We start from the raw sequence: 24,382 nt of genomic DNA, 5'->3' as shown, positions 1-24,382 counted from the left end.
TTTCTTCTAGTTCCATACATTTTCCTGCAAATTTCAAGATTCCATTTTTTTTTCCGCTGAGAAGTACTCCATTGTGTAAATGTACCACATTTTCTCTATCTATTCTTTGGTTGAGGGGCATCTAGGCTGCTTCCAGTTTCTGGTTATTACAAATAATGCTGCTATGAGCATCGTTGAACAGATGCCCTTGTTGTATGAATGTGCCTCTTTTGGGTATATGCAAATGACCTGTTTTTCAAAGGAGAGTTTATATATGAGGTGCCAAATGTGAGGAGGTGGGAGCCTCAAGTCTCAAATCCACCTCCCTGAAGACTGGAGTGTCTATGGACTGAACTGTGGTGATTGATGCTCTACATACATAATCAAATTGCATAGTTTTCCATAGGATGCATACACAGAAACAATGGCATTAGTGTGCTCTGAGGGCATACATTTACAGCCTCTTGCATCAAGAGGCCATCCACTAGCCATTGGCAGGTGAAGTGTTGGTGATTTTAGCCATTTTGAACTTCCTCTAGGTTCCTGAAAAATCAACTGTGTATTGTTATTGCAAGCCACCCATCACAAAATTTCTTTTTCTTTCTTTTCTTTTTTTTCTTTCTTTTTTTTTTTTTTTTTTTGAGACAGGGTTTCACTGTATATCCCTGGCTGTCCCGGAACTTACTCTGTAGACCAGGCTGGCCTTGAACTCACAGAGATCCACCTGTCTCTGCCTCCTGAGTGCTGGGATTAAAGGTGTACACCACCACCACCCATCTATCCGTCACAAGTTTCATGAATCATACTTTGCACTCCTCTGAGACAAATACCTGAGAGAATAGAGAATAAGGTAAAGGGGGAAAGTAATTTTGTTCATGCTTTTAGGAAGTTCAGTCTGTGAATGAAGATTCCTACAAAGAACTGCCCTTTATGCTGAGCCTTCTGTGAGGCTCACTCAGTGGAACTTCAAGATTGCAGGAAGTTTGGGAAGTTCCAGTTTAAGGCAAATTATCTCGGGCCATCTTTAATGTTCTTAATAGACATTTATTGCCCTTCTCTGTAAATGACCTAACATCTTTGAGACTATTAGGTCCTTTGGTGGTTTGCAAGAAAATGACCCCAAAGGGAGTGGCACTATTAGGAGGTGTGGCTTTGTTGGAGCAGGCATGATCTTGTTGAAGGAAATGTGTCACTGTGGGGGGTGTGCTTTGAGGTCTCCTATGCTCAAGCTACTCCCAATAAGACAGACCACTTCCCGTTACCTGCAAGTGAAGATGTGGGACTCTCAGCTACTTCTCCAGCACTATGTCTGCCTGCACACTGCCATGTCCCACCATGATAAGAATGGGCTAAACCTCTGGAAATATAAGCCACCCAATTAAATGTTGTCCTTTATAAGAATTGCTATGGTCATGGAGTCTCTTTACAGCAATAGAAACTCTATGACAGGTACATCCTTTGCAATGTTCACAAACATAACTAGTTCCTCACCAACCAAAAGAGTCAGAGTGCAGTCAGATAGTATCTGAGGGGTATGGGCATGTTTTCCCCACTTTACTAAAACCTGCCTCTCCAGTGCACCCATCCAAACATTTTAAAAATGAGTTGACATGATGTTCTTTGTTCAGTTGTTATAAGAACTTTATGATATCGCTATTTCACTTAAACATATTGGGGGAATACCTGCATTTGTGTTCCCAGGCTGTGGTCATTTATATTTGGCTCTGGAATAAATCATCTCTTGTGTTCCTTGGAGTCAAGAACTGTTTCTTTTGTCTATTATTTCTTCAATCACTTGGGTAGGACATCCAGGAGTGTGTGGCATGTGGCATTCTTCACTTCGTGGCCAACAGGAAGCAGAAGAAGAGAAAGATGTAGAAACTCCTGGGACAAGATACAGTGGGACCAAAGTCAGGCAGAGTGAGTGACCTGCTGCTTCCTCCAGCTAGGCCTCAAGCCCTGAAGTTTCCACCACCTTTCTATACAGCACCACCTGCTGGGGACTAAGCATTCAGCACAGGAGCCAGTGGGGATATTTCATATGCAAACCATAGCAGAGCCACTCTCCATGTGAGGCTAGTGATCATGTACTGCTTAACTACCTGGCCTCTGAAAGCAAGAGAAACCAGAGGTTCACTCAGGTCCCCCTAGGCTTCACTGCCTTTATTTTACATTATGTACACAAATCCCAAGATTCTGTGCTGGGAATTAGTGACAAAAGAGTTGATGACTCAGTGGCATCAAAAGAGAAATGTTAATTTTCAGTATAAAAATTTCAGTAGGAACTCTCTTTAAGGAATAAGCTATTAGCTAATGTTCACATGTTTTTTTTTTAAAAGGAAGACACAAGGTTATTATTATTTTCTCCATTTAAAAAGTATTTCCCCAGGTCTGAGAGGAAGTCTCCGTTTTTGGTAAAGTGTTTGCTGTGCAAGCATGAGGACGGAGTTCAGATCCCTAGTGCCATATGCAAAGTCAGGTGTGGGAGTGCATACCTGCAATCCCAGAACAAAGAGGGTGAAGACAGGAGGGTCTCTGGGATTCACTGGCCAGCAAGACTACTCCAATTGGTGAGCTCTAGTTGCAGTGAGAGACTCAGTTTCCAAAATACAGGATGAAGATAGACAGAAAGCTTCCTGATGTTCTCTTCTTCATGATTGCATGGGCATGCTCACCTGAATATAAATGTGTGTTTGAGAACACACACACACACACACACACACACACACACACACACACACACACACACACACACTCTTCCTGTGGTATCTTTGTTTTTACTTGTTAAACATGTGAGCTATTTTTAAAATGTTTCCTCCAGCTATGCTTGTAACATTTTGACGATCATTTCTTGATTTATGTAGTTGGCTATCTGATATATTTTTAACTTTAAAAATTCCACTGATACGCATATTTCTTACATTTGCACACACAAAGAAAACCACTTTTTTTGGGGGGGGGCAGTGTTCAGGATGGAGCCTAGGCTGAAGCATGCTAGGCAAGTGTTCTACATATTTTCTGTTTTGTTTTTTTTATTTAGAGAGGGTCTCACTTAACCAAAGCTACTCTCAAAATCTCCAGATAGCTGAAAATGATCTTGAACTCCAGATCCCACTGCCTTCATTCCCCAGTGCTGGGGTGATAGGCTTGTGTCAGCATGTCTGATTTATGTAGTTCTGGGGGCAGAAACATGGGCTTTTTATGTGCCAGGAAGGCACTCTATCAACTGAGCTATAATACCCCAAGCCTCATTTCTCATGTTCACCTCAGAGGGTGATTCTGAGATTAAGGAATGTTCATTGTCTTTCCTGAATGTTTTTTTTTTTTGGGGGGGGATAGATGTCCAATAAATATGAATCATAAGCTAGACTTTATCAGCACAGGGCAATTCCAGGGACTTATCTTCTGCTTGGTCCAGTCTTAGGCTTACTAATACCTGTTTATAAGTCAGAGAATCAGCATAAGATACTCTCTGAAACAAATAAATACTAATTTGGTTGCCTGATAAAATTTACCTTTGAAATTATGACATAATCCCTCCACTGAGCAAAGCAGTCTTATTTTTTTCCCTATCTCAAAGAAAACAATTGAATCAAAGCGTATGTTACTGGTTAAGAGTCCAGTCCAGCTGGGTGGTGGTGGCACATGCCTTTAGTTCTGGTAGTTGGGAGGCAGGCAGATCTCTGAGTTTGAGGCCAGCCTGGTCTACAGGGTGAGTTCCAGGACTGCCAGGGCTAGAAAGAGAAACCTTATGTCAGAAGAAGAAAGAAGGAGGAGGAGGAGGAGGAGAAGGAAGAAGAGGAGGAGAAGGAGGAGGAGGAGGAGGAGGAGGAGGAGGAGGAGAAGGAAGAAGAGGAGGAGAAGGAGGAGGAGGAGGAGGAGGAGGAGGAGAAGAAGAAGAAGAAGAAGAAGAAGAAGAAGAAGAAGAAGAAGAAGAAGAAGAAGAAGAAGAAGAAAGGAAAGAAAGAAAGCAAGCAAGCAAGCAAGCAAGAAAGCCCAGTTGGTCAATAGCATTTCAGTTTGTACGCACATGGGGGAATGGATCTTTGTACTTAAAATTGACCAACCTATTTCCCCACAAGACACAAATGTGTTTTAAATGAAAATGCTAACTTTTTTCACTTGCAAATCAATTTTTCCAGGGTCAAAGTTCTGGCCACCACAAATGTTGGCCAGCAGGAGGCTTATCACATGCAAGAAGCTAATCAGTAGAAAAACAAGTGAGGCAATGCAATGGTGAACTCAGCTGATGGCACCATCTTAGGCTGGATGGTGGTGATGCACACCTTTAAACCCAGCACTTGGGATACAGAGGCAGGCGGACCTCTGAGTTTGAGGCCAGCCTGGTCTACAGAAACATCCTTGGGAAAGTTGAGTTAGGGAGGCAGTTTTATGCAGGAGATGGGTGATTGGCAATCAGTGAGTGCCTTCTCACATCTGGAGGTTTGTGGCCAAATGACTCACAACTAAACGAATCCTAATTGTTGGTCAGAAGATGGTTTTCAGTCATGCAAATCTCAAGAACATCAATGCCTACTTCTTCATCTACTCTTCTTTAAGAGATTTATTTTTATTATTTTTAATTATGTGTATGTGTCTGTGTGGGGGCTTGTGTGTATGATTGCTAGTGCCCCTGGAGGGTACAGGGATTGGATATCCTGGACCTGGATGGTTGTGAGCTGCCTGATGAATGTAGTGGCAATCGAACTTAGGTCCTCTGGAAGAGCAGCAAGTGCTCTTCACTGCTGAGCCATCACTCTAACCCCTCTTGTCACTGTTTAGTTTGCCAAGGAGCAGTTCCTGATGTATTACACACTGTTAGGCTGGAGAATGTAGCTGCTGCCCCCGTCCTCTTGGTCATCACCAGATTCAGGGTAATGAAAGAACCAATTTCCCTAATCATTGTGAAAGGCAAGGTCAGGGGAGGTTAAGACAGTGGCATAGAGATCTGGCAGCCCACAAATACTGTATCTTCCTAGGCAGAGGGACTCCAGAAGTGCTAGGTGCTGTAACTCATGCCTTGATAGTAGCCACAGGGTTCTCTAGAGTGGTAGGTGTTGTGTTCATTTTAAACCATTGAACAACTTTCAAGTCACAACTTCTCCAGCCTTTAAAACGTGAGAGAGGCTGGGCACATGCCTTTAATGTCATCACTCAGACGGACGTCTGAGGCAGGCAGATCACTGTGAATTAAAGGCCTCCCTGGTGGTCTACATATCGAATTCCAGGCCAGACAGCTATATAGTGAGACTTGGTTAAAAAAAAAAAAGTAAAAGGATGACACCAACAGACTTGTGAACACAGACGGACATGGGGGTGGGAGGTTGGGAGGGGAGATAGCAAATGGGAGGACTTCAGGAGGCCTTAACCCTAGATAAAGAATAACAGGCAACCAAGGGATGCTGAGATTGGGATAGTCTTCCCCAGGGAAGAACAGGCTAGTACCAAATGGTCAGCCCTGAAAACATAAACATATAAATGACATTATACAGACTGAGCAGGTTGTATTTCTGTATTTGGGAACACACACACAGATGTAACAACTATAAAAGGAAAAGAGGCTATGAATTTGAGAGAGAGCAAGGTGGGGGAAAGATTTGAAGGGATGAAAGGGAAAAGAGAAATGAAATTAACTCTGATCTCAAAAAAATAACTAAAAAGTAAAAAAAAAAATGGTTTGTTTTTAAAGAGTACTAGAGTTGTTTATCACCAGCTTATTTGCTCCACCCTGCCTGCCCCAGGCAAGGTCACCTGTTAACTCATCTTTCACAGGGCAACCAGACCACAACATTTTTTGCGACCATGTTCCCTTTGCCCTTAGAAAGTGAGGTGGACCGGGTGTCTCTATTCGTTGAGGTTCCAGCTTCCTGGACTCATGTCGCTTTGCTGACTCAGTTCTTCCCTTCATAAGCGGAGGGGATCCAACCTGAAGCTAGTCTTGTGCAACCGCCGGGCTTAGGGGCCAACCAGGAGGGCGGGACGAAGGGGCGGGGAGAGAGCCGTGACGCAAGAGGCTTGGGCCAATGAGAACAGCCCGCGGCGCCGGCAGAGTCGCCCGGCCATAAAAAGAGGCGCGGCGGGGCTCCCCAGCTGGCCTCTGCCCTTCACTCCTGGAGGATCTCTCCAGGCTGACCCGCCTGTCTCGGTGACGGCCACAGGTCTCGGCCGCCGGCGAAGCCGAGCCTCAGCGCTTGCAGCACCTCTGGGTGTCTCAGGAGCAGTCGCGCCGGGTCCATGGAGAAGGGCCCGCTGCCGGCGGAGAAGCCGAGGGGACCCAGGTGCACCAATGGGTTCCCCGGGAAGGAGCTGTCGCGGCCCGGGGCCAGCCGGCCAGCCGAGAAGTCCCGGCTGCCCGAGGCCAAGAGCGCACCGTCGGCCGACGCCTGGAAGGCAGGGCGGCCCCGCAGCGAGGAGGATAACGAGCTGAACCTCCCTAACCTGGCGGCCGCCTACTCGTCCATCCTGCGCTCGCTGGGCGAGGACCCCCAGCGGCAGGGGCTGCTCAAGACGCCCTGGAGAGCGGCCACCGCCATGCAGTTCTTCACCAAGGGATACCAGGAGACCATCTCAGGTCCGTGCGGCCGCCGGGGAGTGTGGGGGCGTGGGGAGGCGGCTTCAGGTAGCCGGGGCAGCTCCGGGAACTTTCCCTAGTTGCTTCACTTTTGAAGGGCGCAGGGAGCCAAGCTGTCACCTCCCAGCCCCAGCCTCAGCCTCAGCCCCGGAGCTTCCGCCTAGCCGAGGCGAGTTCCCTTCCCGGGTCGTGTGGCTGGCACACAGGGGCCCTGGGAAGAAGGGGCTTGCGTGGGCACAGTCACTGACACTAAGCTCCGGGGCGTGAGGGAATGTGGGACCCTCTCATCGGGGTACCCAGAGCCTCATGAGGCACTTCCAGCACCCGCCTTCCCTACATAAGGATTCCCTGGACACTTGTTGAAGAGACGCTTCTTGTGTCAGTCTGAGATGCAGCGCTTTGGGGTGAAGCCAGGCTTCTTGTACATCTAGTGAGCCTGTTAGTGCGCAAAGTTAGGTACTTGCAATGGTGGGGGTGGTGGTGGTGGTGGTGGTGGTGGTGGTGGTGGTGGTGGTGGTGGTGGTGGTGGTGGTGGTGGTGGTGGTGGTGGTGGCGAGAATCTTCAGAGTTGTAATTTGCACCCTACCACCTCAAGTTTATTCCAGTTTAGGACTTTGCCAAAATTTGGCACAATTCTGGGTTTGGGCTTCCTCAGTTTGAAGTGTGGGATTTTCTCGAGCTAGTATTGTTGCTGAAAACCCTTCACACTTGCTGTCTCAAAAAAAAAGGGACACCCCCACCCCCATCCTGCTGCTTCCCTGTGAGTTGAGGTGCAATAGACCTGGGACTCCGTGCTTGTGTCGTTCCCCTCCCCCCCACGCTCCCCAGCCCTAAAATCAGCAGTCTGAGCTTGCAGGCAGCAAGCCCTTCCCCACCCGGTGATGGGTAGGATGGAGGCAGGGTGAAGAGGAAGTAGAAGATGATGAGGACCTTGCTGTCTGTTTGGTACGCAGTGTTGGTCTTTATTTTAAAACAAAAGGCTTCTGGCCTCATGTTCAGTTTACATCTGTGCATCTCTGACATGTTTTTATGCCTTCACCATTTCTCCTGGAAAAAACAGCGCTGCTTTGAAAGGTAGTCCACCTTGTCTGTCCCTGCCATTTTCCTGAAGGTGTTGAGAGACTGAAAATCCATCCCAGAAAGAACAATTATTTCTGCCAAACCTTCCCCCACCTCAAAGGAAGGGTGGGAAATCAGAGCCTGAGAAGGGTGGGGCCCCAAAGGAAACGAAACCACTTCCGAATGCTAGGAAGCAGACCTAGATGGAGTTCTGAGTCAGGGTTTTACTGTTTTACATTTTGATGGTGAAAGTTTGGATCCCAGAAGCAGAGTTTGAAAATGCAAAGACTGAAGAACAGTCACTGGATTTCCTGTGAGTTCAGTATCTGGGAGTGTTGGTCTGTTGGTAGTTCAGGATGTGACAAGGAACACCTTGCTGGAACCGTGTTCATCCTGCCTCTTGTAGATGTAAAAGGTGGTGCTCACAGCATCAGACAGCCTCTTCCTTTTGTGGGTCTGTCCCATCACTCCAGGGAGAGCGGCTTCTAGCCCTGATACAAGTCACAGTTCTCTGAAGAAACCTGCCTGTTATTTGAGAACTGTTGTAACAGGCTTGCCTCAAAAGCTGAGATTCAGCTAAAGAGGACTAAGGACTACAAAGTACCCTTTGCTTCAATTTATTAATAAAAAGTCCATTGACCTGGAGACAGAAGATTGGTATCCGTCAGCTGAGGAAGACAGAGGGCTGGAGAGTGACACCTTAATGGGGATGGAGTTTCCTTTTCCAGTGATAGAAATGTTCTGGAACTAGACAGAGGTGGTTCTGCACACATTGTGAATAGTACTGAACAGTACACTTTACAAATGGTTAAAATGAAGAATTTTATAGATATTTTGCCACAATAAGAATCATGGACTATTTAAGATTATTGATATCTATGAATTGAATTAAAAAATAATTTTGTAACCTTGGCTGTCCTAGAGCTGGATATATAGGCCAGACTGGTCTAGAACTCACAGAGATCTACCTGCTTCTGTCTACAGCCTGCAGGGATTTATACCTTTTGTATGTCTGGTGCCCTGTCTACCAATTCCTTATTGACTTATGTCTGAAATCATGTGGTATTTCACATTCTTCCTTTTCCCATTCTCTTCCAGTTTCTTTTCTGTTCATTTCTTGGCTCTGGGGAGTTGGTCATTTTTCTACCACCCTTCCATGTCACAACTTTGTCTTTCCAGTGCCTGCCTTTCCATGGAAGCGTCTGGTTATCCATGACAGAGCTGCATGTGTCAGGGTCACCAAGTCTTCCTGTGGGTATCACTACTGGAATGTAGCTTGTGGGCCAGGAGGTAGGGTGGAGGAGAAGCCAGCACTCCTGCCAGGGCTGCTGCCCTTTGAATCTAACACCACAGGCTGACCCTTGGTCTAACCCAGACCAAGTCCATGTTTGTCTCCTCTTCTTTTCCAGACTTAAGCTTTTACCTTGGTGTGTTCTTTGGGTGCAAGGCACCTTTGCTCCTGCCTCCTGCTGGGGTTTCAGGTGTGCATCACAACTGCTTTTTCTACATTTCTTTAATCTAGAACCTTCACTTAATTGAGTTGGAAGGTCCTTTGAATTGGCCTTTTCTCTTCGTTGTCTTCCAGGTATGAATAGTGACAACCTTCTTGACAGCATTAATCACCAAAGGTTAAATGCTATATCTGGTCTCATCATCAGTTGTGCCTTTTCTGAGTTTGTGGAAATACTCAAGTCTTAACTCTTCTGTCACATTTCTTCATGAATGTGTTTTCACTTGTCTTTCCTGGACCGCCAAGAGTTTTCCTGATCATGTCAACAGTGTTCCGGATTTCGGGAAGCATATGTATAATCCAGCATAGGGCGATGGCACTGGCAGGGACAGTAAGCCATGGCCCTCCCTCAGCCACTTGTATTGCAGATTGTTCCTGCTCCCTGAACAGTACCTCATGAGAAAATTTAGTAATTCCCTCCTATATCACAGACGAAAGGTAAATTCATGTCCTCAGTTTTAAAATACATATTATAGGGGCTGGAGAGATGACTCAGTTGACAAAATGCTTACTGAATAGCCATTAAAACCCATGTAAGAAGCAAGGCATGGTGACACACTTGTGTTATCTTAGCATTCAGGAGGTAGAGACAGGGGGATTCCTGGGACTTGCTGGATAGCTAGTCTAGCCAAAATGGCAAGCTCCAGATTCATGGAGAGACTGTCTTGAAAGATGAGCAATTGAAGATGACAGCTTATATCAATCTCTGGCCATGAGCACACACACATGTACACATGCACTCACAGAACAGTTCATCTTATTAAGGGCTGAAATGTCAAAATGGACAAATGTGAACATGTAGTTTAAGTCTTGACTCACTAATACTTTTTGTTAATTTTGTTAGTGAATTGTTAATAGAGCTTATTTGTTGCCAGATAGAGAACCATGAGTAATGGGGAAAATAAGAAAGCTATTGATATAGTAGTTTATGTAGATCAGAACTGTTAAGAACAGGGAAGAAAAGGCAAGAATAGGCACATAAAGGTACTACACATAACTTTGGAATGACAAACAAGCATGGCTTGTCTTTAATTACTTTTCTATTGTTATAAAGAGACACCATGACCAAGGCAGTTTATAAAAGAGATCATTTAAGTGGCAGCTCTCTTCTGGTTTCAGAGGGTGAGTCCTTGACCATCATGGTGGCCAGTGTAGCAGCAGGCAGCTGGCATGGTGCTGGAGCAGTAACTCCGAGCTCACATCTTATCCTCAGGTTGGGGGTGGGGAGTGGAGGGGAGCACTGGGCTTGGCATGGGCTCCTGAAACCTCAAAGCTTACCCCAGTGTCATATCTCCAGCAAGGTCACACCTCCTAACCCTTCCCAACCAGTTCTACAGACTGGGGACCAAGCATTTAAACATGAACCTCTGGGGGCCATTCTCATTCAAATCTCCACCACAGCATTGGTGCTGGTATTAGTTTCCTAGGGCTGGAAGAACTGGGGATTTAACCAGCAGACTTCAGTGAATTTACAGGCCTGGGGGATAACCCTGAAAATGAGGACCCAGTAAACCCCAGCTCCCTGTGACATTATACTGGAGACAGTGAAATTCAATCCCCGATCTTTGGTGTGCAGCCATCCCTCCAATCTCTTCCTCTGTCACTGTCCACATTTTTGTCTTCTGAGGACACCATGATGGTGAATTCATGTCTAGTATGTCTCATCTAGATTTACCTGCAGCAGCCCCATATCCAATAAAATCATGTTCAGAGGCACCCAAGACTTCAGCATGATGTTCTTGGTAGGGTTCAATCCAAAGCAGTACTGAATATTCATAATATTAACTGGGAATTTTAACCAATGTTTCACTTAATTAATTTTGAGACGGTCTCTCTAGGTAGCCCTGGCTGTCCTGGAACTCACTTATGTAGACCAGGCTGGTATTGAACTCACAGAAACCCACCAGCCTCTGCCCCTTGAATGCTGAGATCAAGGGTGTATACCACCAGTCCTAGAGTCACTTAAATTTCTTTATTGTGTTCCAGCTGAATGCTGAGAACAGATTGAGTGAAGCTGAATATGGTTCTTGCCCTCATGGGGACTTGTAGCCTTTTAGAGAAAAGAAACATTAACCAGTCACAGGAAAGAGAAATGTGACAATAGCCACATGGTTCCATGAGCATTTATCAAGGGCACTTGACTAGTGCTGGGAGATGGCAGGATGGAAGGTACAGCGGTGTTGGGGCTACTTGATGTCTTTGCTCATTTGTTTGGAGCCCTCCCTGATTCTTGACAGTTGTCACCTTGCTCTATCTTCATAATAGCCCTATTATAGGGCATGCAATATTTCCATGTTCTAGATAAGGAAACTGAGGCACAGGGAGGACTAACTCCGGGCATCATGTGATGTGGCCTTCAGTCAATGACAGTGTTTTACTAATTGACTTGGCTCTCTTCTTTTCCTTTGTATTTTTTTCCTGCCGTTTGCTTTGGCTTTAGAAACTCCTCCACATCTGGGCATCTCTCCAGGTTTGCATTTGCAGCATCCTTTGGTTATTTGAGTTCAGTGTTTGGGTGAATAAGACTGCAGTACCAAAATTTACCAGGAGAGGGCTGATGTCTGATTTCTGGTTTCTAGATTAGGAGTCTTGGATTGCACAGATCCTAATTTCAAACCATGTGAAGGGAGATGCTTCTGATGGCTGTAGATTCTTTATTGAGTCTGTGGCACTTATACTCAGGGACAAACTAGAGTGAGTTAATTGAGACTATCTGAACTATCTGGGAAATCTGTTATGCTCAAGGCTGAAGATACAGATTTATTAGAATTTTGTTTTACAGTAGAACACTTTCAGAAAAGAAGTGACTGTAGGCATTCCTCTTTGAATTCTTAGCAACTTGCCCCACACCAGTGATGGATTTAATGGATATTTGGATTTGTTTCTGAATGACAAAGACCACTTGGTGCTTTGTCTTGTTAGGATTTTGGATTTAAAAATTATTTTAAAAAGACTTTTTGTTTGTGGGTGTTTTGTCTGCATGTATGTTTGTGTACCGTGTATCTGTAGTACCCACAGAGGCCAGAGAAGGCATTAGATCCTCTGGAACTGGTGTTACAGATGGTTGTGAACCATATGGGTGCTGGGAACCTAACTCTGGTCCTCTGGAAGAGCAGCTGGTACTCTGCTGAGTCGTCTCTCCAGCCCAGAATCAGAAATTTTAAATCCTTTCTGGTAGAAGGGTTTCAGTGTGTGTGAGAGAATAGGCTGTGTCCCCATCACGCAGCCTCTGTGACTGTCAACCAAAAAATAGATCTGTCTTGCTTTGTCCCTCCCTGCCTCACAACCCTTCTTCACTGAATCATCTTAAAGCAAGTCCCTGATGTGACATTTCAGGGGTAAACACTCTTCTGATCTCTAAGATATAAGGGTTTGAAAACAATAACACATACCCACATGTAAAGTTGACCACTGCCCTCTAATATCAAGTATCTAGCAAATGTTTGCAGTATGTTTGTCTCATAGGTTTCTTTGTGTAAACTGATCTTGATTTAAACAAAATTCCACATTATACTTGGAAACTCTTCTTATGGTCCCTTTGTTGTTGTTTTTGAGACAGGGTTTCTCATGTAGCAGCCCTGGGTGTCACAGAGATCTGCCTGTCTGTACCCACACTGACTTCTTAGACTCTAGTAGGTTGTTGGAGAAATGGGCCATTTGTTTTGCAGGATTCCCCACATTGTAGGCTTTGTTTATTTTATTCCCAGTTTGGTCTAACATGAACCTTTATTTCTTGTATTAAGTATATGGTAGTTATCAGATTGAGACACTTGCTCATCTCTCAAAACCAAAACTTTTTAAGTGTAGGCAAGACTGATTCATAGAAGGAAGCATGGGATTCTGTCTAGAGGAGCCAAATGTCTTCCTTTTCTGGCATTAAGCTTGATCAACCTGAAGAATCTCAGCCCAACTTCTCAATGACAGAGCTCCCCACCAGCTCTTCACCTCCTACTTTAGGAGCTTTTGGTGACTACCTAGACCTGATATTTATTAAAGTGACAGACTAATGATGTTTGGTCTTTTAATTCATTTTAAATTTTCTAGGTGGAATTCTTTAGAGGTGTAACAGGACTCTTGCATCCCTTTATAAAGGGACCCATAAAACTCTTTGGCAAGTTTTAAAGTAGATGAAGCTTAACAAATATAAAAATGTTGGAATTTTTAAAGTGCATTTAATTCTGTAATAGAAAGCTACTTAATTATGGCCCAATCTAGAAGCCATAAAATATGACTGACATAATAAAATTAGGAGTTTTCATATGTTAAATACCAACACAAATGGAATCAAGTGATGAACTGAGGAGACATTTACCACCCCTGTCCGTGACAGAGGGCTGATGATTATATGATTATATAAGAAGAGATGCTGGGAAGTGATCTCACTCTTCACAAGAGAAACACACAGATCCTAGATAGATGTACATTATTCTTTGTTGGACTGACAAACATATAGAAATTTGATACTATATTGTTGAAATTATAAGGAAACAAGATGTATGTTCAAGGTTAGTTACTATATGAAAATGACTTAAATACCATTGTCTTAGAATGGCTAATATTGCAGAGTTTAATTTTGTGTGAAAATGGTGTGTATAGAAGCAGAATGTTGTGTTAGGAAATTGAATGATAATACCATCAGTTATATATTACCAAGGGATATGGCAAGCATAGAAATGCTCAATAGCACTCCACAGTTGTCACCTGAGCAATGCTAGTGTCAGGGCACTGACCCCTGTACAATGAAAAGTTCATCTATAACTTTCAAGTCATCTAAAAGCTGATAATCTGCTATTGACAGAAAGCCTTTCTAATGACAGATTAATGTAGAGGTGATATGCTATACATATCATATAGTAAAAACATTTATAAAAACATTATAAAAACTATGAGAGAACACTTTTTTTAAGATTTTATTTATTATGTATACAACATTCTGCTTCCATGTATATCTGCACACCAGAAGGCATCAGATCTCATTACGGATGGTTGTGAGCCACCATGTGGTTGCTGGGAATTGAACTCAGGACCTCTGGAAGAGCAGTCAGTGCTCTTAAGCTCTGAGCCATCCCTCCAGCCTGAGAGAACACTTTTAATGAGTTATATAACTGTTCAAGAAAATATTGGCAGATAAGTCAACATAAACTCATGACAGTAGCAATCAATGGGAGGCAGCTATGAAATCATGATGGTTCTACAATTAACAGTTTTGTGGTGTCAGGCATTGAACCTGGGATCTTGTGCATCTTAGGCAAGGGCCCTACCACTTAGCTGTATCGCCAGCCCAGTTAACACATTTCCAATTATGATTTAATACTGAAATATTTATTTTCATTTGGCCATAAGTGGCACAGTGTGGCTATACTTACATGGAGGAAGTTTCACTTTGTGTGCATATGTACACATGTGTGTGGAGGTCAAAGGTTAACATTGAGTGTCTTTGTCAGTTGCTCCTCCACCTGGTTTTTGGGACAGTGTCGTGTCCTGAATTTGCAGCTCTCTGATTGTCTAGATGGCTTGCAAGCCCCTGGGAATCTTCCTGCCTCTGCCTTCTCAGTGGTGGGATTATGGTCACCATGTCCAGTTTTGTTTTAATTAGTTCTGAGGGATCTAAACTTAGGTCTTCAAGCATGCACAGCCAGCAATTTACCAACAAGCTATTTCCCCACCCTAAATATTTACTTTAAAAATGGATTTGTGGCCGGGTGTTGGTGGCACACGCCTTTAATCCCAGCACTTGGGAGGCAGAGGCAGGCGGATCTCTGTGAATTCGAGGCCCGCCTGGTCTCCAGAGTGAGTGCCAGGATAGGCTTCAAAGCTACAAAGAGAAACCCTGTCTGGAAAAACCAAAAAGAAAAAAAGAAAAAAAAAGGATTTGTGTATATTTCCAAGGTAGCAGTAAATGATTAAAGCAGACTACCATCAGTGTATATTGTATACATCCCTTAATTTTTTTTTTTTGTTTTTTTTTGAGACAGGGCTTCTCTGTGGCTTTTGGAGGCTGTCCTGGAACTAGCTCTTGTAGACCAGGCTGGTCTCGAACTCACAGAGATCCGCCTGCCTCTACCTCCCAAGTGCTGGGATTAAAGGTGTGCGCCACCAACGCCTGGTCACATCCCTTAATTTTTAAATGTTGCTAAGCTACTTGATTCTGATGCCTACCTCCCCAAATTGTCAGAAATATCCTAAGCAACCCATATATAAGTAAATTAACACAGCTCAACTTCATGGGTCAACTATACTTTAGTATATTTAATTTTCTAATTTCATGTTTGGATTTCCAAATAAATTAAAAATAGTGTGACAGCCACAGTATGTAGATTTAGCTCAGTGAAAGAAGAGCTCCATGGTCTTCTCACTATGCAGTGTATGTAGATAATGCAAGTGTATGAACTATGCTCAGTGGTGTAACCAACCCCTGCCAACCAGCCAGCACCTCCTCAAGTCACTCCATGGTGACTGTCGTACAGACTCTGAACTCAGCTCCACACCGCTGAGCCAGGTTGTTCAGTTAAGACCGAGTCCTCACTGGACTGCCCAGGGCTCATCCATTGCAATATATCACCAGCACTAGCTACGCAGTTGCTTTTAGACCAGTTTCCTCACAGGATGCACAAGCAGTATCAACATATGTAGCTGATACAACAGAGACAGTGGGTCTAGTCCTGCAGCAGCTGCTGCTGTGGCTGTTCTTGGGGTTCACACTGTTTCCCAGTAAAAAATATGCTGCAGGAGTCCCTGGTCCACAGCGGTATCCTAATGCATAGTCACCATGCAACAGCCTGCTGTTCATGTGCAAGGCCAAGAACCTTGGATTGCTTCCATGTTGGCGCTGGTCCTCCCATCAAGAGCAAAAGCAAAAGTTGGGTGAACAGTTGTTTCTCTTATTAAAGCCACACATCCTACTCCTGCTGGTAAGGTCAGTGGCGTGTTGCTGGAGGTTGAGACTCAGAGCCTCTTCATATGCTCCAGTCTCCAGAGTCCCTCTGATCCACCACTGCTGGGCATACTGCAAACCCTTCAAGCTCAGGAGGCTGCCCAGGAAGCAGTTAGCAGCGCCATGTTGCTCAGCTGTTAACACTGATCAGGGACAGTGAATAGAAAGGCATGCTTCACTAAAAAAAATGTCTAAACACCAAGGTTTAAATATTAGGGAAACTTTGCAAAATATAAAATAAAAAGGAAAAAAGAAACTGTGACTCTTAATATCCCAAGCAGATGCCAGGTCTGGCAAACAGTGTCAGTCCTAGATTACTTGACTTAAAAACAACAAACTTCTACAAAAAGTAATGAATATTAAAAAAACAAATATTTTATATATCCTGGGAAAAAGCACTTTTTAGCAAAATACAAAAAATTTAAAGCATTCTTTTATTCATATATATATATATATGTATATATATATATATATATATTAGAATGCTCAGTAGCATTTCTTTTTCCTTTTCTCTTTTTCTCCTTTTTCCTTTTCCTTTTTTTTTTTTGACCAAGTCTCACCATGTAGACCAGGCTGGTCTTAAACTCATAGAGACCCACTTGCCTCTGCCTCCTGAGTGCTGGGACTAAGGGCATCACACCTGACAGAAGTTCTGTTTCAAGTGACAGAGTTGATAATGAGTAAGGAAGTATAAAATTCTTGCTTTCATAGAAATTCCTCAGTATTATAGGAGCCCGAGCCTGGACAGTGTCCCCACAGGGTTCTTGATGAACTTGGGAGGATGATGAAGGTGTGAGGGGAGCTTAGGTGGGTAATGACAGCAGGAGACTGGTGCTGCTGTCTAGACCTGGGCATTGGATGCTGGGAGAGAGGACAAGTGGGGGACAGGCAGGGCAAAGTGCAGTAGGCTAGGCAGGCAGCCTGGAAGGGGCCCAACAGCCCAGCTCTAAGCTTTGAGTCAGTTGCACCTTCAAAACAAATGCATTGAGGTTTCATCTAATGTCCAACTGGCTGTTGTGAGGGAACAGGTCAGTGTGAGAAACACACCGACCAAGCTAGTTCAAACCCAAGACTAAAAGAACTACAGTTCTCTGTGTTGGCTACTTAAGCAGCCATCACGGCAAGACCATATATAGCACTGGAAACTTCGTCCTGGAATTAAAGAGACGTGGATGTATATGCAGTTCTGTCCTATGCTTCGGTCAGCATCACCCACATATACTGAAGTGACCCCATAAGAGTGTAATGGAACAAAAATCCCTGTTGCTCAGGACACCCCATTACCGATGCGTGTCAAGTTCCTCTGTTGCCAGTAAGTTAAGAGATAACACATGCAACCATGTGCAGCACCAATACTTGATTAATAATAAATACTGTGTTCCAGGATGGTGGACTTGCTCTGTTAAACTTTTAATTATTATTTCAGAACACTTAACTATGGAACAGTCTGTCTTGTGGCACCTACCTACAGAGCCTCTTCATCTTGTGTTCATCTTGCCACTCGACTGCATTATTTTCTCTGTGTTTGCTTTAATCTTGTGTTTTGTTTGTCATGGCCTTAAAACAATAGAACATATGCATAAACATCTAAATATACACACAGACACACACCGTTAATTTGTAGAAGGTTGTGTAAGCAAGTTCCATGATACTCATACAGTAACAAACTGCTTAATGATTCATTTCTCAGAGCATAGCCCTACCATCATTAAGCAATGACTTCATTGAATACAGGAGGTTAAGAGCTTACACATATCCCTGTCTTTTAGCTGTATAACTACTGGCATGTCTATAAACTCGTCCTCCTTTCCGTTTTATACATGGTGGTAATACCGATTCACCTGACCTTGGAGAATTAAGAAATTGCAAGAGGCACTGGATGCTTGATATATTCCCCCTTCATGATGAGGGAGAACCGTGGGATTGGCTTACAGCATGTCTTAAAAATATGAGCCACTGTGGGGCTTTGAATAATCATATACAAAGTCCAACAACCCCAAGGTTTTTTCTCTCTTGACCACATCGAGAGACTACTTGCTGGTGTCTGAGACATGAGTAAAAGCCCCTAGTTGACTCTAGCTCCAAATGGAGAGGAGTATTGGCCAGACACCTCCTCTGGGTCCTGTCTCATTTCTGGTCCATAGAATCTATGGCCCTTAGAAGCTATCTGTGGAACTTCTGGTTATACAGCAGAAGCATCTGGAACAGATTCCGAGATAAGGATACATAGGATTTGCATTGGTATGGAGTAAAGGGAGAACTTAAAACAGTTTCAGGCTAGAGATCTAAAGGCATTAGTTACCAGTGGAAGACTGATACTTGGAGAGTGCCCGAGTGCATGAAGGAGAAGAGGGCAGGAGACGTTAGATGTCTGAATTTGTTACTGGCAGGTGTGAGAGAACTCCCAAGCTAATTCTGAAGGGGTCTCGTGTTTAACTTTGTCTTGGTGCATGTTACAAGGGCACTGTGGAAACACCAAAGTGGGAAGATGGAGCGTTTACTCTGGCAGTCTGGAGGAGGCAGGAGACCTAGGGACACAAGTGCTGTGGCCTTGTGAGTTTCTCTGATGTTAGTGATGCTGGGAGGCTGGGCCCGTGATACAAAAAAAAACTTTCCCTCAAACAGGACAGACTTATCTGTAAAGTCACCTTTAAATGATTTAATTCTGGGCAAAAGCAAAGACTCTCCATGCCCTGGGTCATGTTGCACCCCCCTTCAATCCCTGGGTTCCATTGTTTCTCCCCCTTATCTTTTTCCCCTAAAAGCTGTAGGCAGACCCTGTTATATCTTTCCTGTCCTTGGGATGGATGTACAATGAAGGTTCCAAAGCCATCTTTCATCAGGTTCAACTGCTGGAAGATGTATCAAGTATCACACCTTGGCTTTGCATGCTTTCCCCATGCCCCAAACAGTGATAACAAGCTTCACTGATAGGAGGTCCCTGGGGGTAGAGTCCTTCCCTTTTGCCTTTCTCCCTGACAGAAACAGATCTTTGTTTGTCCTAAATAACTTGTGCATATTTGTGCAGGAACATCTAGGAGATGTGAAGTTCTGTGTAGCAACGTGGCTTCAGAACAGGGACTCTCAGAGCATGGGTCAAACTAGCATCACAGGTCTGGGACCTTTTCAGAAATCAGATTCTCAAGCCCACCCAGACCTAGAGAGAATTGTAGTGATACATTATTTATGATTTATTAAAGCTTGCCTGAGGATTCAGAAAGCAAAGTCAGCTGCAAGCTATAGAGATCAGGCAGTGGTGATACACAACTTTAATCCTAGCAGCCAGAAGCTAGGAGGTAGTGGTACACACCTTTAATCCTAGGTCTCAGGATTAAGAAATAGATGGATCTCTGTGAGTTCAAGGCCACCCAGATATACAAGATTGATCCAGTCCTAAAGAGAGACAGCTCACACAAAGATGATCTCAGCATCTGGGATCACATGTCTTTAACCCAGCATTAGGGAGGAATATAAGACAGAAGAAGTAAGATCTCATTATCAGGCATTCGTTCTCCAGCCACATTGAGAGTAGGAATGCTCCAGCCCTGTTAGAGGTGAGAACTCTCTGGTAGCTTGGCTGCTTTGCTTGAACCCCAATATCTGTCTCAGGGGTCCTTTTATTATTCGTGCTATAGAGAACTGTGTGTGAATGGGACCCAGCAAGTGGGGGTGTTTTAACACACCCACTGGAAGGGTCTGGCAACCCCTGTTTCAAAGGATGCTTAGAGAATATCACATTGTGGCCTTTCTGTATTTTCAGGAGGGGTCCTAGCAGGCTAAAAGCTTGAGGGATGGGTGCTGAGCTGTGTTGCTTCATTGCTTAAAGCTGGCAAGTGCAGTGGTGGTGTGGACCAACCTTAACTTCAGGAGGCTGCTCTGACTTCCTTTGTGGTTGTGACTAACAGACAGTAGGAGGGAGAGTGCTGCAAACCCCGTTTCCAGGGTTACCTTCTTGCTACTGATAACAGGCAGGAAATTAAAACAATCTGTGATAAAGCTTTGTTCTTATTATCCACAGATGGCAGCTTTCAGATATGTGGGAGTAAAACATAAGTAAATATAGCTGGGAAACTTCATTATTGAAGAAAAATGACTTGGTGTGGTCAAGTTGATAGCCTGGGTTCTTTTTAATGAAATGGGACGTAGGCAACATACCTGGGTCTCAGTTCTACACAAAGCATTAAGCCTTATGGGGACAACTAGGTTTCTTCTTGGTTTGATTCTTAGTATATGAACATTTATATGAACTCAAAGTCAAAACTACATAACATGAGCTGGAGAGATGGCTCAGTGGTTAAGAGTATTTGCTGCTCTTCCACAGGACCCAAGTTCAGTTCCCAGCACATCTTGCTTCAGCTCCAGGGGATCCAGTGCCCCCTTGTGGACTCCACAGGAACCTGCACTCACATGTTCAATAGCCCACTCCCATACACATAATTAATTTTTTTTAAATCTTTTTTTATTTTTAAGAGACACTAAATCATTTTAATTGAATTAAGTATTTTAATTTGCTAAAGAGAATTTGTCAGACTCTTAAAATAGGAATAAAATAGACCATATAGTACAGGGGATATGTTCTTCGATCCCAGTGCAGGTCTGAAGCCACAGTGTTAAGCCCTCGATAACGCTGTGTTTTATCCTATGCATGAATACCTATGGCAAGTATTTAAAAAAATCTTAAATATGACAAAGTATATTTTAAAACAATTTATTTCCAGCTGTTTCCCCTTCTTATTTGTAACCCTTTATAAGTAATTGTTTTACTAGCTTTGTCATTTAGACTTCTACTGTTTCTTTTGGGGGATAAACACATTCATATGTTACACATGAAAAAAAATTAAGTGAACTTTATTAAGGTACAACTAATACCTCCCAATTCTACAGAAGACGTGAATTGGGACACATATATACATATATACACATACATAGTAAACTAGCCACTAGGATAACAATGTGGGCCTTGTCTACACCCCAAAAAGTTTCTTTCTGTCATTTTGTAGCCAAATCCTTTCCCACTTCTCTGCCTCCTGTAAGTCACCTATCTTCTCTCTGCTGCTATGCTTTAGTCTTTCCTAGAGTTTCATTCCTAGGACATTCATGTGTCGCTGTGAAGTTTCTTCAGATTACACATAACTGAACTTAAGGGACTAGCTAGTTCACGACGAGGAGACACAGCCTTCTCAGGCCACAACTGCATATGTGATCTGTCATTGGCTGAATGTTGCTGTGCAGTGCACAAGAGTAGCCTTTCATGCTCCCATGTGACTTTATGCCACTCAGAGACTTGGCATATTGTTATGTGTTGGTAGTTCATTGTGTTTTTCACTGAGTCATACTCCACTGTTTATGCATTGCAGTTGTTGGATATCTTTTTTTAAATTTTGAAGTAATTTTAGATTTCAGACCAAATTGCAAAGATGGTTCAGTGAGTTTTCATACACCATTTTACCAGCTTCTACCAAAAAAGATCTTACATGCCCACAAGTATAGTTACTAACACTTAAGTCAATGTTGGCTCCTGCTGTTAACTACATACTTAATTCAGGTTCTGATTTTAGTTTGTTATTTTTTTTTCTTTTCCTGAGACAGGGTTTCTCTGTGTAGTTTTGGAGCCTATCCTGGCACTTGCTCTGGAGGCCAGGCTGGCCTCGATCTCACAGTGATCTGTCTGCCTCTGCCTCCCGAGTGCTGGGATTAAAGGCATGCACCACCAACACCCAGCCTGATTTTAGTTTTAATTACACTTGGCTATCATATTTCACTAATCTTCTCAACTTTGACAGTTTCACAGTTTTTTCATGTTTTTTTTTAAATGACCTTAATGATTTTTTTTTTCCCAAAGGAATACACTTTGAGCAGTTCCTGATGGTGGACTCTTATCATCTCAGCTACTTGGGAAGCCAAGCTGTGAGCTGGGAGGGTTAGCCTAGGTAACTTAGTGAGATTTTGTCTTGAGAAAAAAAGGAAGAAGAAACCTCTACTTAAAATGATCTTATAGTGTAGCATATTCCTCAGTTTTAATACTACGCAGGTATCCAATATCATTATGTCCTAGAAATGGCTGATTTGCCCCAGTCTGCCAGGTTTCTCCACTGAAAGATGCTGTCTCCCCCATGGTGTGTCTTGCCTAAGGTCCAACAGCCAGCTGGTGGCAGAACCAGATTCCAACTTAGCCTAATTTGAGGCTGACTCTTATATGTGCTATGTAGTTGTGAGTACATTGACGATTTCCTTTGGCAGAGAAAATGGACGCCTGGCATCCCATGATTTTCTTTCTTTATTTAAAAAATAATTTATTTAACCTTTATTTTATGTGCATTGGGGTGAAAGTATCAGATCCCCTAGAACTAGAGTTACAGACAGTTGTAAGCTGCCATATGGGTACTGGGAATTGAACCTCGGGTCCTCAGTGCTCTTAATCGCTGAGCCATCTCTCCAGACCCCCCATGATTTTCTTTTCTTCATTCAGAAACAATGTTTTTTGTCAGTCTCAGTCATATTTCTCATGTGACTAAAGATTTTAGTGAGCTGTACATGGCCTTATGATGATATTAAACTCTTGGAGAATTCAGAGTACTTCCGGGAATACCAAGGAGCTATATTTAAATTGCTTTCAGAAATACAATCAAAGGTTAGGGCAGAGTGTCCTGCATAGGAGACGGCTGACAGAGAAGGAATATTTAGATAATGACAGAGAGCTTGTCCCTGCCCCGTACTATGCTGTTCTGTGTGTTTAAACCCTACACACATCCATTCTTGCTGGCCACACTAGTGACTCTCCTACCACACAATCCCAGGCGACTCCAAATGGATGAGCACAGTGGCTTATGCATGACTCAGTAGCAGAACTCCTGAAGGTCAGGCAGTGGGGGTGGGTGTTTGCACATCTCTGATTCACAGCCTGCCTTTCTAGGGGGGGGGGGAGAAATAGCTGTGGGTGGCTGCAAAGACATGCTCATCTCCCCACACCCATCTTGTTGTACTGTGTAGATTGGGTATTCCCCACATCCTTGAATTCACACACAGGCTGTCTTGGTGTTATATGGTCTGCCAAGCTATGAGATCAGGGTTTTCCTATGCATGTATCTGTTTTATAAAAGTGAGAAAACACCCTCGGTGTAGCATCTCTTATTTGACGATGACACATGACATCCCTGTACAGTATTAGGGCCTCCACCAGTTTGTCAGTACCATGGCTATACTTCAGTGGCTTATATTCCTTTATCTTTCTGTAGCCAGAACAGGGTGCTCTTGCAGGTTGAGCTCAGTGTTCCCTTCAGCATCATTCGCCTTTGCAGATGAGAAAGGGACACTTAGTAAGTACAGCTTTTAAACATACAGCATTTTGTTTGAAATGTCTCTTGTATGCCTGGCCATATGTCTGCGGTTCACAGCTTACCTAAGGCTGCTGCTCCCCAGAGAAGCACACACGTGCAGATTATAGGATTTATTTCTTTAGGAAGGCAACCATTTAGAGTAAGTCTGATGCTTCCCCAAATAACTTTGGAGAACTTTGAGAAGTGTAGAAAGTTATTTGGATATAATAGAGACCAAGTTTACAGGCATATTAGATCTTAATGTTTTTCTCATAGGTGGCTTTGTACACATATTTTAGAAAATGTGAAAGTGGAAAGAGTGACCCATCTCTACCTCCATAAACAGCCATTATTTTGTTATACCTACTCCTCTCTTCCCTTCCTCCAGCTCATGATACAAATACACTCTGAAATCTGCATTTCTCGTGAAATATTGTCCCAAGGATTTTTATATCAGCTAAGGAAAAATACTGCTCACATAGGAGGGAGATTTAACTCACTTTCATTTTCTTAATGTTTTAGTGAGGGTTTAAAATTATTTACTATTTTTTTGTATTTAACCAAACTGGCTTTTCTCTTTTGTGTTTTCCTGGTTTCAGATGTCCTGAATGATGCTATATTTGATGAGGATCATGATGAGATGGTGATTGTAAAGGACATTGATATGTTTTCCATGTGTGAACATCACCTGGTTCCATTTGTGGGAAGGGTAAGTTCTTCTTGTTGCCTAGTAATTTAAGAATGTATAATGAAAGTTTTAAATTAGGATAATGATATTTAAAACTGTCAACTGATCCTTAATATTCTCTATTTATTTAGGTATTAAAAAAATACCTAATTTGAGCTAACCTAATAATTGGAAATTTAAGCTGGGCAGTGGGAGGCTGCATTCAGAAGGCAGAGGCAGGCAGATCTCTGAGTTTGAGGCCAGCCTGGTCTACAGAGTAAGTTCTAGGACAGCCAGGGCTACATGGGGAAACCATGTCTTGAAAAATCATTTTTTTAAAAAAAGG

General features: G+C 43.3%; 1 protein-coding gene across 1 annotated transcript in view; it reads left to right on the top strand.

The window, feature by feature from the left end:
* Window positions 1–6,058: 6,058 nt before the first annotated feature.
* The window catches only part of Gch1 (GTP cyclohydrolase 1), a 31,621-nt gene continuing 13,297 nt past the window's right edge, over window positions 6,059–24,382 (top strand). Inside the window, exons 1-2 of the mRNA XM_027386540.2 lie at window positions 6,059–6,550; window positions 23,969–24,078. Coding sequence (XP_027242341.1) covers window positions 6,214–6,550; window positions 23,969–24,078 — 447 coding nt within the window. The 5' untranslated portion in view covers window positions 6,059–6,213. The remainder of the gene's footprint in view (window positions 6,551–23,968; window positions 24,079–24,382) is intronic.

The sequence above is a fragment of the Cricetulus griseus genome, assembly GCF_003668045.3.
Source record: "Cricetulus griseus strain 17A/GY chromosome 1 unlocalized genomic scaffold, alternate assembly CriGri-PICRH-1.0 chr1_1, whole genome shotgun sequence".
NCBI lineage: Eukaryota > Metazoa > Chordata > Mammalia > Rodentia > Cricetidae > Cricetulus > Cricetulus griseus.
The sequence above is the reverse complement of the archived record's forward strand: the minus strand, read 5'-3'. Positions and strand labels throughout refer to the sequence as shown.